General features: G+C 37.6%; 1 protein-coding gene across 4 annotated transcripts in view; it reads right to left on the minus strand.

Annotated features, from left to right (window-relative positions):
* The window catches only part of fam172a (family with sequence similarity 172 member A), a 259,551-nt gene that overhangs the window by 63,277 nt on the left and 178,495 nt on the right, over nt 1-17,779 (minus strand). For 2 of the 4 annotated variants that reach the window (XM_051656599.1, XM_051656590.1), the window contains exon 10: nt 7,914-7,998. The exons of 1 other annotated variant lie outside the window; for it this stretch is intronic. In XM_051656599.1, the coding sequence (XP_051512559.1) occupies nt 7,914-7,998 (85 nt within the window). Of the gene's footprint in view, nt 1-7,913; nt 7,999-10,113; nt 10,915-17,779 lie in introns of those variants that run through there. One more of the 4 variants, XM_051656609.1, reaches the window with a different exon arrangement.

Below are 17,779 nucleotides of genomic sequence, written 5' to 3' on the forward strand. Positions count from 1 at the left end.
CAATTGCCTTCAGCACCTAGAGCGTCTGACTGTGGGTCAGTGTGGGCATAAGGCTCAGCTCCCCTCACCCAGTGCTGGTGGACCAGGGGGCTTTTCAGGAGATTTGTTCCAGTTTATCTGCATATTTCAACTGGCTTTAGTGTGCTGCTAACTGATAAAATGCTGCCAGTGTCTCTGAGCTCTGCCAATGTGGAGGCTGACTGACCTTCCATTGAAGATTCCTTTTGAATGAGGGGGAAATGGGGAAAAAAGACAAAAATAAAGTAAAAATACAATCCAGGCGAGTAGAAAGAGGCTCCAAGTTTTATCATGTTGGGAACAAAAAAAAACAGAGACATTAGCAGACCCTCCCTTTGCAGAAACACAAGCATATATACATCCACATGCATGTGCGACTTCAAAATACCTGCATGGTAAGCTGGTACCAGCATGGCTTCATAGATGATTAAGTGTAACAGAAATGCTGCTCTAAGTCTTGCTGGGCCACACCTGCTCAAGTCAAACCAGCATAGAAACAGCTATCAACAGAGCCACACACAATGTAAAAAGACTCTTGTTTCTGTGTGTGTGACAGACACTGAGAAGGAAAAAAAAATCTTCTCTCAAGAAACGTAGTTCAGTAGACTAACTGGAAATTTTTTTATGGCTGCTAAGCAACATAACAATTAAAGATCATTCTGTCAAGTAATGATTAACGCATTCATACAAAATTCAACTGAACTGCGGTCACAGGTATATACTGGCTATTTTACGACAGCTTCGAACATGAAATATGAACATCCAGTAAGTATGAACTATCTGTTTAATAAACCTCAGTAATACATGTAGCTAGAGACACATTAAGCTGTTCATGACCCTTACGCTGTTCCTATGGTTTTGAAGGAACACACAGGTTATTCACTCTAGGTGATGCCTTTGAGTGAATGGTGAAAATCATCACCATTCATTTGGTGGTGGAGATGATGTTGATGGAAATTAAATATTTTTGGAAAAAAATATATAAATAAATAAATAATAAAAAAAAGGTTTAGGGTTAGTGATACCTTTGTTTGACCAAGGCTAATTTAATCATATTATATATCCAAAAATACACACAACTATATATATATATATATATATATATATATATATATATATATATATATTATTATTATTATTATTATTATTGTGTATTGGATTATACTGCATTTAATTATTATTTACATAATACATCATTTTCACACAATAAATATCGGAACAGTTTATGTTTGTTTCACTTTGTTTAGATTCATTTAAAAAATTTAATTTTAAATGTTAATATGACTCATTTTCATATTTTAAGACTGAAAGTCTGGGTCTGGAACTGGAACTGGGTCTTTATTACTAAGGGTAAATCAATAAAATGTAAACACAGGCATTTTAAAAACAGTAAATAAATAAAGAGATTCTAGGTTTTGGACCCTAGTTTTAATAAAAAAAATAAAAAAAAATAAAATAAAAAAAATCAACCCCTTGAACATAGGCCCCAAATCCAGATTACGGTAACATCAGGGCAGTATTGTGCTTGCAACATGTGAAAATGTCAAATGACATTTTATAATACTGTCAGGCAGTATAAAATCTCATGAACTCAAGTCAAAAAATGGACAGCTCTTCATCTTTTTAGTGGAGGGGTGATGCCCAGGTCAACTTTCATCATCTCCCTGCTCTGTATTACAGATTATAGCTGTAATCCAGAATTGAGGACATGCCTCAATACACTAAAACAACCACGGCCAGAAGGGCAACTAAACAAGACACACAATGATGCATGATTACAAATATACATACAGTACATACAAATAAAATAGAATTTTACTAGGATTTTTGAGGTTGTGGTCTTTTAAGGGCAGATCAATCACTTTATAACGAGTGCCCACACCTGTTCAGAAGGCACATTTCATACGATCCCATAATTTTTACATAATAGATAATGACCAGCATTAAACCCACTCTCTTGTATGATCTTATACCAGATAAAAAAATAAAAAAATAAAAAAATAAATATTGGTATATGGACAGTCAACGTGACATCATGTTTTCATTGTCCCTTTACAAAAAAGCCTTTAAAATATATATATATAAAAAATATAAGTACATATTGAATTTCATGATGAAGAACAACTATACAATGAATTGTATTATCAATGATTATCCTTTTCATTATGTCTCAATTTCATCATGTAATTTTAAGTGGAATGTGGAAATATATCCTTTCCTAGTATGTCTCCAGTAATTACAGTGGCATGCAAAAGTTTGGGCACCCCTGATCAAAATTTCTGTTGCTGTGAATAGCTAAGCGAGCAAAAGATGGCCTGATTTCCAAAAGGCTTAAAGTTAAAGATGACACATTTCTTTAATATTTTAAGCAATTTTACTTTTTTTAATATTCATCTTTTACAGTTTCAAAATAACAAAAAGAAAAGGGCTCGAAGCAAAAGTTTGGGCACCCTGCATGGTCAGTACTTAGTAACACCCCCTGGCAAGTATCACAGCTTGTAAAAGCTTTTTGTAGCCAGCGAAGTGTCTTTCAATTTTTGTTTGGGGGATTTTCGCCCATTCTTCCTTGCAAAAGGCTTCTAGTTCTGTGAGATTCTTGGGCCGTCTTGCATGCACTGCCCTTTTGAGGTCTATCCACAGATTTTCGATGATGTTTAGGTTGGGGGACTGTGAAGGCCATGGCAAAACCTTCAGCTTGTGCCTCTTGAGGTAGTCCATTGTGGATTTTGAGGTGTGTATAGGATCATTACCCTGTTGTAGAAGCAATCCTCTTTTCATCTTCAGCTTTTTTACAGATGGTGTGATGCTTGCTTCCAGAATTTGCTGGTATTTAATTTAATCCATTCTTTCCTCTACCAGTGAAATGTTCCCCTGTGCCACTGGCATCAACACAAGCACAAAGCATGATCGATCCACCCCCGTGCTTAACAGTTGGAGAGGTGTTCTTTTCATGAAATTCTGCACCCTTTTTTCTCCAAACATACCTTTGCTCATTGCAGCCAAAAAGTTATATTTTAACTTCATCAGTCTGCAGGACTTGTTTCCAAAATGCATCAGGCTTGTTTAGATGTTCATTTGCAAACTTTTGATGCTGAAATTTGTGGTGAGGATGCAGGAAAGGTTTTCTTCTCATGACTCTTCCATGAAGGTCATATTTGTGCAGGTGTCGCTGCACAGTAGAACAGTGCACCACTACTCCAGAGTCTGCTAAATCTTCCTTAAGGTCTTTTGCAGTCAAAAGGGGTTTTGATTTGCCTTTCTATCAATCCTACGAGGAGTTCTCTCTGAAAGTTTTCTAGGTCTTCCAGACCTCAACTTGAACTCCACCATTCCTGTTAACTGCCATTTCTTAATTACATTACGAACTGAGGAAACAGCTACCTGAAAACGCTTTGCTTTCTTCTTATAGCCTTCTCCTGCTTTGTGGGCATCAATTATTTTAATTTTCAGAGTGCTAGGCAGCTGCTTAGAGGAGCCCATGGCTGCTGATTGTTGGGACAAGATTTGAGGAGTCAGAGTATGTATAAAGCTTTGAAATTTGCATCACCTGGCCTTTCCAAACGATGATTGTGAACAAGCCATAGCCCTAACAAGCTAATTAAGGTCTGAGACCTTGGTAAAAGTTATCTGAGAGCTCAAATCTCTTGGGGTGCCAAAACTTTCTCATGGTTGCATGGTTCTTTACAAAATAAAAATAATACACTAATATTGCTTAAAATGTTGAAAAGAATGTTTCATCTTTAACCTTATGCCTTTTGGAGATCAGTTCATCTTCTACTCACTTAACTATTCACAGCAACAGAAAGTTTGACCAGGGGTGCCCAAATTTTGCATGCCACTGTAAAGCTGCACTATGTAAGATTTTTTGGTTAAAAATGAACAAATTGGCATTATTGATTAAGTACATAAACAATCAGTGTTCAAAACAATGCCCTTACCTTACTCCGATTCATTTTGGTAAGCCTATTTAAATAATTTGTATTTTGAGCTGTTGGGTCGGATTTGGCGCAAAATCGCTGGTTTATGTCGTTCCTCTTTGAGTCAAGATGTGCCAGCTGTCACGTGTTCCGGCTGAGGACGCTGTTCAGTTCAGTCACAATCACACAGTTCAGGATGGCATCATTGCGGTCTGGATGGATGTTGTTTACCTGCTATAATGCTTGGAACTGGATACAGTATGTTGTCTGGTAGAGTTGTTATGCTTTTATGAATCGAACATTACCCGTGTGTTTACCGATCGCGATTCGTTGTCGGGGAAGTTAATGTGCATGTTTATTAAAACGTATGACTTCTGAAATTGACTTCTTGTAGGCTACATATTATTTTCATGTTTAATAAAGTCTATTTTATCCTGATTACTGCTTGTTTTATGTTTTTAGTTTACAGTGTTATTAGGCCTACAGTTTCACTTGCTTTATCAACTGACATGTTAATTTTTTCAGTTTTTCATTTTAGTCAGTTTTTGTCTTTTGACAAAAATGTTTTTTAAAAATAGTCAATATTTCGTCATGTCATATTCATTAATTTTTGTCAGTTTTACTCTGACAAACATGATATAAAATTTTAGTCAACAAAAGTAATACCTTTTACTTGATGATGAAGTGCAAAACGGATAAAAAGTGTCAAACTGTAACAGATCAAACTTTTATCAAATGTTCAAATATTGGAGTCGCCTGGCGCCATGCGAGGGTCGGACGTGTGAACGGCGAGCACTGTGCACTTTGCAAGTTTTTAATACTTTTTGTGTCATAAACCAGTGAGATTCGATACACCCTGTTCCATAACTGTTCTATGAAGACAATATGTCAAAAAATGTAAAATCCTCGGGCTCTGGAGACATTAAAAGACACTTACGTGCTCAAGCTGATACCCCTGACAGGACCGCAAACCGGGGACTTGGTTTGGACGGTGCATTGGGAGAGATTCAGCGTCAACTGTCGAGCATGTCAGCAATGCTGGCGAAGGTCGTTGCTGTCTTGGATCTTGCTGTAATGCGTCGATCGATCAATGCCATGGAGACGAAATACTCTGAGTTGGTTACAAGAGTGGCAGATGTTGAGAAACGGATCGATTATCTGGAGTCTTCGGAGAGGGAATTAGCTGCTAATCTGCTAGTGACCAAGACGGACTTGGAGCATGTTTGGGAAAAGTTGGAAGACTTTGAGAATCGTAAGTGGTGAAACAACGTCAGAATTGTTGGAATTCCTGAGAACAAAGAAGGCCGAGATGTGGTGAAATTCTTAGACGAGCTCTTCCCGAGTCTGTTTGACATAACAGGCCATAAGCTGGAAATCGAGCAAGCTCACAGAGTTCTGGCGCGGAGATCCGTGGAGGGGGGCAGACCCCGATCAATTCAGGCCAAATTTCTGAGATAATCCGAAAAAGATCTTGTGTTACGCGAGGCATTAGTAAAGGAAGGCTTTCTTGGAAGAACCACAACATTTTCTTGTTCCCAGACTTTGACAAGAGAGAAATGTGATCGATTCAAGGAATGCAAGAAACTCTTACATCAATGGAAGGTTGCTTTTGCACTGATGTTCGTGGCCAAATTGAGAATAGATGCTAAGGATGGCCGCAAAATATTTACATGCCCACAGCAAACGATGTCCTTCATAAAGTCAATGGAATGAGTAAGTCATTGTGTGATTCTCTCGATGCAGCCGAGTGGACCTAACTCACTGAACATTCACTTGACTGTCCGAGGAAACTGTGTGCCTTCTTTGTTTCTTTTAGTGTTGGAGCGGCTGGAGTTTGTTTTGTGGAATAACACTCCTTCAGGACAGTTTGTGGATGAATCTGCATGTTCTTTGTGCCTATGCCTCCTATTGGATGGAGTCTGTTTTGTGAAATATTTCTTGCAAACATTGGAGTGATTAGGGTATTTGTTGCTCTCAGGTAACAGCCGAGATTTTTGCTGGTTCCACTAACGGCTGGAGTTTGTTTTGTGGAGGAAAACACTTTCGCTCTCGTAGGCGTACATGGACTGTTTAAGTTTAGAGGGATGGACAGCGGTTGGCGCTGTCATGCACGGGGTTAATGCGCACGTTTTTTTTTTTTTTTCTGGGGGAAGTTTGGGGTTTGTTTGTTGCTCCAATGTTGGAAAGTGGTCTTTATAATTTTGTTTTTGACAATCTATATTTTCTAATATGTCAAAATGTCAAATGTTAATATGAGTGGATTGTCTCTCTCCATGTGGAATGCGAATGGGTTGGGGCACCCTATAAAAATGAGGAATTTTCTTTTCTTAAACGTAAGAAATATGATATAGTATTTCTTCAAGAAACACATCTTTCCCCGCAGGAAGCTGAAAAATTTGGGAAGATATGGGGTGGGCATGTTTTGTTTTTTTTATGCTGGCTCAAGTAAGAGCAGGGGAGTAATTACATTGATAAGTAAGCATCTACAATTCAAATGTCTCAAAGAGATTAATGATAAATTAGGAAGAGTTATTTTTGTTTTAGCAGAAATTCAGGGGCAAAGGTTGATTTTGGCTAATATTTACGCACCTAACACATTGATGATCAGGGTTTTATTTTATAGATCTTGAAGGGATGTTGCAAGCTGCTGGCACCCCTCATGATATAATACTGGGAGGAGACTTTAATCTATTGATGGACTCCATCCTTGGTCACAGTGAAGCAAAAGTGTGTAAGCACCCTAGAGCAACACTGATGCTTCACAGGATGTGTAAAAATCTTGGTCTTACAGATATTTGGAGACTTTTGAACCCAACTGGTAGGGACTATATTTTTTCATCAGTCCATAAGATTTATTCTAGAATATATATATATTTTTTAAATTATATCTAAATCCCTCATTTCATCTGTTGTTGATTGTTCAATTGGAACAACTTTAGTCTCAGATCACGCCCTGGTGAGTTTAGAGGTGTTGCCACATACGGAGAAAAAGAAATCATATAGTTGGTGCTTTAATGTATCCCTTCCGCAAAATCCTGAATTCCAACAAATGCTAAAGTTTGAAATCAATGTCTATATGGAGATCAACTGGACCTCAGTATCCTCTGTGGGCGTGGCTTGGGAGGCACTTAAGGCAGCTCTTAAGGGTCAGATCATACAGTATGTCTCATTCACCAAAAAATCCAAAGCACGAGAACTCGTGGAGTTGGAAGGGAATATTAAAAGTGCCGAGGCAGAGCTGAAGCGCAGAATGCCGTATATATATATATATATATATATATATATATATATATATATATATATATATATAAATTTAAAATGGTCTCCATTTTACAACAAAATGGTCTTTTGCAAAAATTTAAAAACATGATTTTAAGGGCATACCTACTGAATATGACTTGGGACCTAAGCCATGAAGTCCTAGGCAATATTGAGTTGACTCTCATTTTATTATACTTTTTTTTTTTTTTTTACTTAATAATTAAACAAATTTTTACTGTCCAGCAGTGTGACACATTTTTTTTTTTTTTTTTGGCTAATTTTGATTCTAACGGTTGTTTGCAATAGTTTTTTGAATTTATGTAATGCAAATTACATATTGAAAGGACTTGGCCATTGGAAAAAGATAAAAACATAAATGGTGACCAGTTACAGTATCTAAAAAGATAGTATCCTTATACAAATATACATTTTAACCTAAAACCTTGATGTTGAAAAAAATATATATCATACATGTACATATATGTACATTTGTCATTTAAAAACACCAGGACATTCTGAGGATGCACAAAAAATTTTGCCCAGAGGGGGCTGTCATAACTTTCATTAAATTTTGGCATGCTGTTTCTTTGTTGCAAGTGCTAACATATTCTGAATATAGATTTGGTTACATACTAATGAGTAAAAGAGTGAGCGTGAGTTAATAGACCATGACTAAGAGAGGTGAAAGGTGAACCGTGAGCAGATGTGGTCACCTACCGGCTGAAACACGAGGGCAGTCGGTGAGCATGGGGTCCACCAGAGTGTCCAGGGGCTCAGGACTCGACACCCAGTTACAGCAGTGCTTTGAGGAGGAAAGCGGGAACGAGACAGAGAAAGAGAGACAGGAGAAAGCAATTAGGAAGCTTAGAGACATGTCACACTGACAGTTCAGACTGTTTTTAGATGGTCAGGGGTGGGCACACTGGTGGTGCTTCGGGGGGTGACTGCTTTGCCTATTGACCTCGCCAACCACCCAATGCCATCAGCCCAGCCACTGAGACGCCGTCTCCTGCCTCGCTCTTCATTATGGTGTATTTGTGTTCCACCAAAACAGGTTTAATTAGACATGTTTTTTTAAAACAAGCTTTTCTAATTAGGTTGAGGAAATTATCATACACTTAAGCGAATACTGTATGTTATGTTGTTGCTTAGTGCATTCTGTCAGAATGTATATTATGGAAACAACTGCAATGTTTAGATGGAGTACATTTGAGAAGAAAAAAGTTACAAAGGCATGCATGGAAAAGCAGGGTCTGGAGATAAGATAAAACCAACTGAATAGAAGACAGAGAAATTTAAACGAGATTAGCGCATTGCAGCTGGCGTCCTTGTGAAGCGCTGCTTATCTAGGCTTGTTTACTTTCGCAGACATAGCACTGTCAGCCATTACTACTGCTGAGGGGACTGTGACCCGCCCTTCCACACACACACACACACACACACACACACACACACACACACACACACACACACACACAGACAGAAAGTCCGACAGATACCCACACAAACACAATGCTATCAAACCAACTCCCAAGACAACAGACAGAGTGGAGAGGGACGATTCCACCGCCTTGGACACCCCACAAAAGACACTCATACACACAAAAGCACACACATGACAAAGTCCCAGACACATCACACCTCAGCCTGTCAACCTCCCTCACCTCTGAGCCCTGTGGCACCCCAAGGGTCACCACAACTCCACTTAGCCAGGAATCTGTGTGTGTGAGTTTGGCCAACAGTACATGTATCTTTTTGCCTATGGCATCCTTGGTAAACTCATAATGTGTGTAATGATAAATCAATGTATGAAAAAAAAAAAAAAACCAACAACAAACAAACATATAAATGGTTAATTTTTGATCAAAGTCTGGGTTAGATGTGGTGGTCCAGAGTGCTATTAAGACTGTGAGATCCAGTAGATGACAGACATGTAAACATTAACAATAACACAAATATTCCCCACAGGAAATAAATGACGCAAACACCCACACAGAGACACAAACCACGACGTAAACATAAACACACTCTACAATTAAGAAATAGGCCACGAGAGGCCATGCATTAAAGTGCATATATTTACACTGAAATCCGTAAATTTATCAGTAAAAGATTGTTAAAAAAAAATAAAAAAATAATAATAATTAAGTTAAAGTTAATTAGTTAACGTGTAGTTACCTTTAAATATATGGTACATTTTTTATATAAATTTACAATACATGTAATTTTACTGTAAAATTGTGTTAAAAAAAAAAAAATTTTAGATGTTAAAAGTATAATTTTACTGTATAATTAATGGTAAAAATGTTTCAAAAGAGAGTACATGTACTTTTTACAGTAAATTATTGTTAAAAAACAATTATCAGGCGATCCAAGAATTCCCTGCGTGACCCATCACATTTCATTATATTTTATGGGAAAAGTTTTTTCTTATTTTTAATATCATTTATGTACTTTGGGGTGTTCCGTGTTATATTTTATGTAGTTTAGTTAAAGTTTATTGCATTATTCAAGTTTATATCATTTAACAATATAAATGGTAATGAACCGTAAAATATACAGGCATCAAAATTACATCCCGTAAATCCTGGAAAATGGTCACCGTTTTTTTTACGGTAAATGTTTGGCAACCACAGCTGCCGGTAATTTACCGCAAATTTTACAGATTTTTTTTATTTTATACAGTGTATGTGTATATATATATATATATATATATATACACACACACACACACACACACACACACACACACACACACACACACACAGGGTTGGGGAGTAACGGAATACATGTAACGGGAATACGTATTTAAAATACAAAATATAAGTAACTGTATTCCACTACAGTTACAATTTAAATCATTGGTAATTAGAATACAGTTACATTCAAAAAGTATTTTGATTACTGAAGAGATTACTTTGCATTTTATTGTCATTTGTTTCATTTAATATTTGTCCTTTCAGATGGAAAACATTTATACATATAAATGATGCGATCCAAAGTGCATTTGAGGTAAAACACTTTCTTATGATGCGTTACAATCATACGAGCAGACAGAGAATTAAGTTTGAAGTATGGAGCAGAAGAAATATAAATAAACCTTGTGTAAATTGTATACATATACACTAGTATTTTCTGTTGTAGATACATATTCAGTTTTAGACAGAAACACTGGTATTTTTAATGTAGATATATACACTCTTGTACATACACTTTGTACTATACTATACTATTGTTTATGTACACTACGGTAAATAGAGTACATAGACTGGAATTTTTATTGCAGATATATACCATAGCATATTAATTGAAAATAAACTCTATTGTATTTAATCTTTTTACTGTAGATATAAACATTTGGCCCATTAATATAGAATTCGGTTGACTTGCAGTCATATGTATATGTATCAGCTATTTTACAAGGGCTTGGAATATGGCTCATCCTATCAAATTTAAGAGTCGTTACTTTCTGTTTTATAATATGAAGTACAAATCCAGAAACAAACAACATTAAATCTGTCCATATCTTCAAAATGTCACAGTTAAATTATGGATGTGATATGGAGTTGAGATGTCATCCATGTAATTGACATATTCTCTTTAGATGCTGCATGGTGGTAAAGTCATAAAAATATGCCCTCTGTGATTGCCTTGGAGTTCTCCTCTCATTTCTCTTGTCTTTATGTTCCTCTCTTAATCCTGTCAATCGTCTGTGTGCCTGGGTTGGGGGAGAAGACAACTGCCATTGGAATAAACAGGCATGTATTGTGTATTTTTAGAATTCCTGCTGCCCTAGTTGTGCACCATGGAGCCCAGCCAGTGAGAGGAGCGCTCTCTGACTGCTGCATCAAGTGTCTTATTGTACAATCTTAATTCATGCCGTCTGGAGAAAGATGTCAGCTGGGCTGGAAGCAAGGGCAGGAATTTCAAAGAACGGAGTCCCAGCCAGAGTGAGTGGCAAAGAGGAGGGGTGGGGGGTGAAAAAGGCTTCAACAGATTTGTCAAGGCTGGCTGATGCACTGGGATAAGTTTTAGATGAAACAGAAGGCCAAGGCCACTATGTAAGAGGATGACATAGCTTCAAAAGAACAGACAATATATCAAGAATGGTGGAAGGATTTTTTGGGACAGAGGATCTGGATCCAGGTCTTGGAAGCAGTCCAAACTTTTTGCGAATCTGATGGCTTGTTGCTGACTTGATTAGCGTCAAAATGATTGACTGACAGCATTTAACCCCTATTTATCCTTTTAAAATGGTACTTTAGTTAATAAGGCATTTAACAGAATTGTCTGATAAAAGAAGGACAAGCAATAATTAATTAGACAAACTGGATATGAATGAATATGCTTTTAAGTCTTTTGTTTGTAGTCTGGTAGAGGGAAACAGAATTTAATTTAGGCATTCCTCTATTCTCCCTTAAGGGTAAAAACCTTTTATTTAAATTTTTTTCTGGTGCTGTATTTAACTATGGCGACACTACTAAAACCACATTCTCTACCAGTCATAGGTTTGGACTCGCTTGGCTAAAGGCATATGCTTACATGCTTGAAATTAGTATTGTAAACTTATATACTGTAAAAATGTGCGTATGTATGCATTTCTTAAAAAATACAGTATATAATAATAATAATAAGAAGAAGAAGAAGAAGGACGGGGAAATTTAACACGTTAATTTTGGCGTTTAATAATTGACTGTTTTACGTGTTAAAAAATAAGGCATAAATATAGTATCAGTTTCTTTTTTCTTTTTCCTTTTTTTTTTTTACTTCCTAATACTTCACTAATGTTTTCCCCCCACTTCCTGTGACTAAAATTGGCATATACACATTTTCAGGAGTTACACGCTCAACTTGACTGCACATCTTAGCACAGAATCTGATTGTTTACAGCAGTGCATGCTTTTTCATTAATGTGAGACACATGTGCCGGGCATAATAAACACAGGAGCGGATTTACTGTACAGAGAATGGAGACTTCACCAGCAAGTGGTGAGCCAGGTCTGGGAGAGATACAGGCAAGCTGCCATATCTCTTTGCATGGCCCGAAAACGCTAATTGACTATCATCTGAACCAGTTTCAAAAACAAAATTATGAAATAAAGACCCAACATGTGCACGACAGAGAGTGAATGGGAGCCAGAGAAAATAATAGTTCTGAGATTTTAAACTTCAGCAAATTAAACTTTAGCATTCAAATTGTTTTATATCTGTATGTATAGTGTCCAATAATGCATTGGAGAAGTTTATCTTGCAAATAAAGCTTGATATGAATTGAATCTGCCCATTTGATCCTATTATTAAAAAAAGTTAACTGGAAAACGCCACAAGATTTTGCCCAACTTTTATATCAAATATTTATAATAGTAAAATTGTGTCTCATTAACTATATCTGCAAAAAACTGAAAATTTTATCATATACACATTTAAATAATTGAAATAAATGATGACTAATCAATTTCTTGCAGTTCTTTGATAAGTAAATATACAGGTATTTATAATTATAGAATTATTTTTGTTTTAATGTACCATGATAATAAATAATCTGTAAGTGTGTCCAAATGTTTGACTGGTATGTAGAGAGGTTACAGAGATAGAAAGAGTAAATAAAATATAAGATACGCTCACTGAGAACTTTATTAGGAACGTTATGGTCCTAATAAAGTTCCCGATGTGGTCTTCTGCTGTTGTTGCCCATCCGCCTCAAGGTTCGACGTGTTGTGCATTCTGAGATGCTATTCTGCTCACTACAATTGTAAAGAGTAGGGCTGCAACTAACGATTATTTTGATGATCGACTAATCTAACGATTATTCGACTATTCGGGTGATTATTGCAACAATTAATAATTGGTTCTTAACAGCTTGCGCCTTGACTTAAAAGGTTGTATTAAGCATGCTTACTAACAATAAAGAGGACAAAATCATTTTTAAATATCTCTCTAAATGACTCACTGAATTACAAGGAAAAAATACTTGGATTTTTATTGTTTATTTCATTTAAAAATTCACTGCAAAAAATCCTATTATCATCAAGTGTTTTTGTCTTGTTTTCCATTTAAAATGATCTAAAAATCCTTAAAACAAGATACATTCACTTGAGAAGCAACATATTAGATATTTAGACTTGTTTTTAGAGAATGAATCTTGAATAAGTGTATTTTGCATATAAGTGTATTTTTTCACTTGTTTATACAAAATATACTCATATTCAAGATACATTCTCTGAAAGCAAGTCTAAATATCTTATATGTTGATGCTCAGGTAAATGTATCTTTTTTCTCCTCAATCAAGCACAAGCTGACGTGCTGCTCTCCTAGCGTTTCATATTATCTCATGTTGCTTTAATAGAGATCAAACGACTATTCGACAATGGACATTTCTGTCGACGTTGCCGATAATGTCGACTAATCGTATCAGCCCTAGTACAGAGTGGTTATATCAGTTACTGTAGCCTTCCTGTCAGCTCGAACCAGTCTGGCCATTCTCCGTTTACCTCTCCTATCAACAAGGCATTTCCGTCCGCAGAACAGCCGCTCACTGGTTATTTTTTATTTTTGGCACCATTCTGAGTGAGCTCTAGAGACTGTTGTGTGTGAAAATCCCAAGAGATCAGCAGTTACAGAAATACTCAAACCAGCATGTCTGGCACCAACAATCATGCCACCATCTAAATCACTGAGGTCACTTTTTTCCTCATTCTGATGGTTGATGTGAAGCTCCTGACCCGTATCTGCAATATTTTATGCATTGCACTACTGCCACATGATTGGCTGATCAGATATTTGCATGAATAAGTAGGTGTATAGGTGTTCCTAATAAAGTGCTCAGTAAGTGTAGCTATAACTAATGTGTAACTATGCTGAAAATACAAAGCACACATCGGACCTAAACAAAATTAGCTGGGCGAGCTTTTAAAAAAGCGCTACATTAGACGTGCAAGAAATGGTCAACACGCAAACCATTTATGCAACACGTCCAACTCCCATCCTAGCTGAAGGCACACAAAATGAAAAACGACAAACGGACACAAATGAGTGATAATTGTCTACGGTGAGGCCCATCAGCATTAATCAGGGCCATATGGTTGTGGTATTCCCAGCTACTCTGGGCTGGTAGATGGGGTGCTGGAGCATGGTGGGACTCTAAGCGGTCTCCTAATGGCCCAGTTAGAGAAGGTAAACGGGAGACAGGTGTTGGATCCTGCTGAGAGAGCTCTATCTTACCTGCATGCAGTTATTAAGTATCCCTGTGCCTGATTCCTTACCATATACCTGCCCTTTAACATGCTCTATTCAGCTTAATCAACTCTGATCGCACTGTGGCATATCACACATCAGCCACTGTGTTCTAAAAGACAGGCATGTGTTTTGATCAACATGTTGCCATGTGCCAACAAAGAGACACTGAATGTATCTGAGAACTTCTGAATGTCAAATTCTGTCATTATTTACTCACCGTATTGTCGCTCCAAACCTATAACTTTTTCTTCTTCCATGGAGCACAAAAGGTGATATATTTTAAAAAGTGTTCACAGGGTTTATTTGTCATACTGTAAACTAATAGTGACTTGTCAACATTGGAAAAAAAAATAAAAAAACAGTAACCGTAACCGATTCATGCACTATAATCCAAGTCTTCTGAAGCGATACGATCACATTGTGTAATGAACAGAATGAAAGCGTTAAAATCAAATATGATTGCTACATCAGCAACTTTAAACCTAGTTGATTCTCATTGAGTCTCGTGAACAAATGTGCAAAATGCCATCATAACAAATACGTTTAAAAATTTACCTTTTGGGTTCCAAGGAAGAAAGAAAGTTATGCAGGTTTGGCTCGACATGAGGGTGAGTAAATAATGAAAAAATTTTCCTTTTAGGATGAACTATCCCTTTAAAAAGAGCTCTGGAAAAAATTAAGAGTCCACTACAAAATTATCAGTTTCTCTGGATTTACTATTTATAGGTATGTGTTTGAGTAAAATGAACATTTTTGTTTTATTCTATAAACTACTGACACTATTTCTCTCAAATTCCAAATACAAATATTGTCATTTAGAGCATTTATTTGCAGAAAATGACAACTGGTCAAAATAACAAAAAAAGATGCTGTGTTTTCAGACCTCGAATAATGCAAAGAAAATATGTTCATTTTTTTAAAAACACAATACTAATGTTTTAATTTACGAAGAGTTCAGAAATCAATATTTGGTGGAATAACCCTGATTTTCAATCACAGCTTTCACTTAGTATACTCTCCACCAGTCTTTCACATTGCTGTTGGGTGACTTTATGCCACTCAGGGTGCAAAAATTCAAGCAGCTCGGCTTTGTTTGATGGCTTGTGGCCATCCATCTTCCTCTTGATCACATTCCAGATGTTTTTAGTGGGGTTCAGGTCTGGAGATTGGGCTGGCCATGACAGGGTCTTCCATCCACACCTTGATTGACCTGTCTGTGTGGCATGGAGCATTGTCCTGCTGGAAAAACACATTCTCAGAGTTGGGGAACATTGTCAGAGCAGAAGGAAGCAAGTTTCCTTCCAGGATAACCTTGTACGTGGCTTGATTCATCCGTCTTTCACAAAGTCGAATCTGCCCGATTCCAGCCTTGCTGAAGCACCCCCAGATCATCACCAATCCTCCAGCAAATTTCACAGTGGGTTCAAGACAGTGTGGTTTGTAGGCCTCTCCAGGTCTTCGTCTAACCATTAGACGACCAGGTGTTGGCCAAAGCTGAAAATTGGACTCTTACTCCACTCCTCTATGGTCCAATCCTTATGGTCTTTTGCAAACCGCAGCCTGGCTCTTCTTTGCTTTTCACTGATGAAGGGCTTTCTTCTAGCTTTGCATGACTTCAGTTCTGCCCCTAGGATCCTGTTTCGAACCGTCCTTGCCATGCACTTCACCCCAGCTGCCGTATGTCATTCTTTTTGTAGGTCACTTGATGTCATCCTATGGTTGTTGAGTGACATTCGAATGAGTTGGCAGTCATCCCGGTCAGTGGAGAGACGTTTTTGCCCTCTGCTGGTCTGTAGCTTTGTTGTCCCCAATGTCTGCTGCTTGACCATGTTCTTATGAACTGCCGTCTTTGAAATTTTAAAGATGGAAGCAACCTGACACTCACTGTATACCTCTGCCAGTAAAGCCAGAATTGAACCCTTCTTTTCCTCACTGAAAACTTTTATTTTAAACTCTTTTGGCATGGTCAATAGTTATTTTTTGATTCTAATTACTTTTGAGGTACTACTAGCACTGTTTTTGCCATCAAGCTAAAGGACAGTGATGAAGACAGCAGTGGTTTTTATACTTTTCCTTGTTAAATAAGTTTTGGTTCAGGTGATCACCTAATCAGTACCTCGTTAAGTAGAATGAGGTGTACTTGTGTTGAAATTCAACAGACACTGGAATGGAAAAATGTGGAAAAAATTTGGAGTGGCCTCTTAATTTTTTCCAAAGCTGTATATATATATATATATATATATATATATATATATATATATATTTATTTATATATATATATATATATATATATATATATATATATATATATATATATATATATATATATATATATATAAACTCAGCCAAAAAAATGAAACGTCCTCTCACTTTGAACTGCTTTTATTTTCAGCTAACTTAGCGTGTAAATATTTGTATGAACATAAAAATATTCAACAACTAAGACATAAACTGAACAAGTTTTACAGACATGTGACTAACAGAAATGGAATAATGTGTTCCTGAACAAAGGGGGGGGGTCAAAATCAAAAGAAACAGTCAGTTTCTGGTGTGGCCACCAGCTGCATTAAGTACTGCAGTACATCTCCTCCTCATGGACTGCACCAGATTTGCCAGTTCTTGCTGTGAGATGTTACACCACTATTCCACCAAGACACTTGCAAGTTCCCAGACATTTCTGGGGGGAATGGCCCTAGCCCTCACCCTCCGACCCAACAGGTCCCAGACATGCTCAATGGGATTGAGATCCGGGCCCTTCGCTGCCCATGGCAGAACACTGACATTCCTATCTTGCAGGAAATCACGTACAGAACGATCAGTATAGCTGGTGGCATTGTCATGCTGGAGGGTCATGTCAGGATGAGCCTGCAGGAAGGTTACCACATGAGGGAGGAGGATGTCTTCCCTGTAGCGCACAGCATCGAGATTGCCTGCAATGACAACAAGCTCAGTCCGATGATGCTGTGACACACCGCCCCAGACCATGACGGACCCTCCACCTCCAAATCGATCCCGCTCCAGAGTACAGGCCTCGGTGTAACGCTCATCCTTCGACGATAAACGCGAGTCCGACCATCACCCCTGGTGAGACAAAACCACAACTCATCAGTGAAGAGCACTTTTTGCCAGTCCTGTCTAGCCCAGCGAAGGTGGGTTTGTGCCCATAGACAACATTGTTGCCGGTGATGTCTGGTAAGGACCTGCCTTACAACAGGCCTACGAGCCCTCAGTCCAGCCTCTCTCAGCCTACTGCGGACAGTCTGAACACTGATGGAGGGATTGTGCGTTCCTGGTGTAACTCGGGCAGTTGTTGTTGCCATCCTGTACCTATCCCGCAGGTGTGATAT

The sequence above is a fragment of the Myxocyprinus asiaticus genome, chromosome 3, assembly GCF_019703515.2.
Source record: "Myxocyprinus asiaticus isolate MX2 ecotype Aquarium Trade chromosome 3, UBuf_Myxa_2, whole genome shotgun sequence".
Classification (NCBI taxonomy): domain Eukaryota; kingdom Metazoa; phylum Chordata; class Actinopteri; order Cypriniformes; family Catostomidae; genus Myxocyprinus; species Myxocyprinus asiaticus.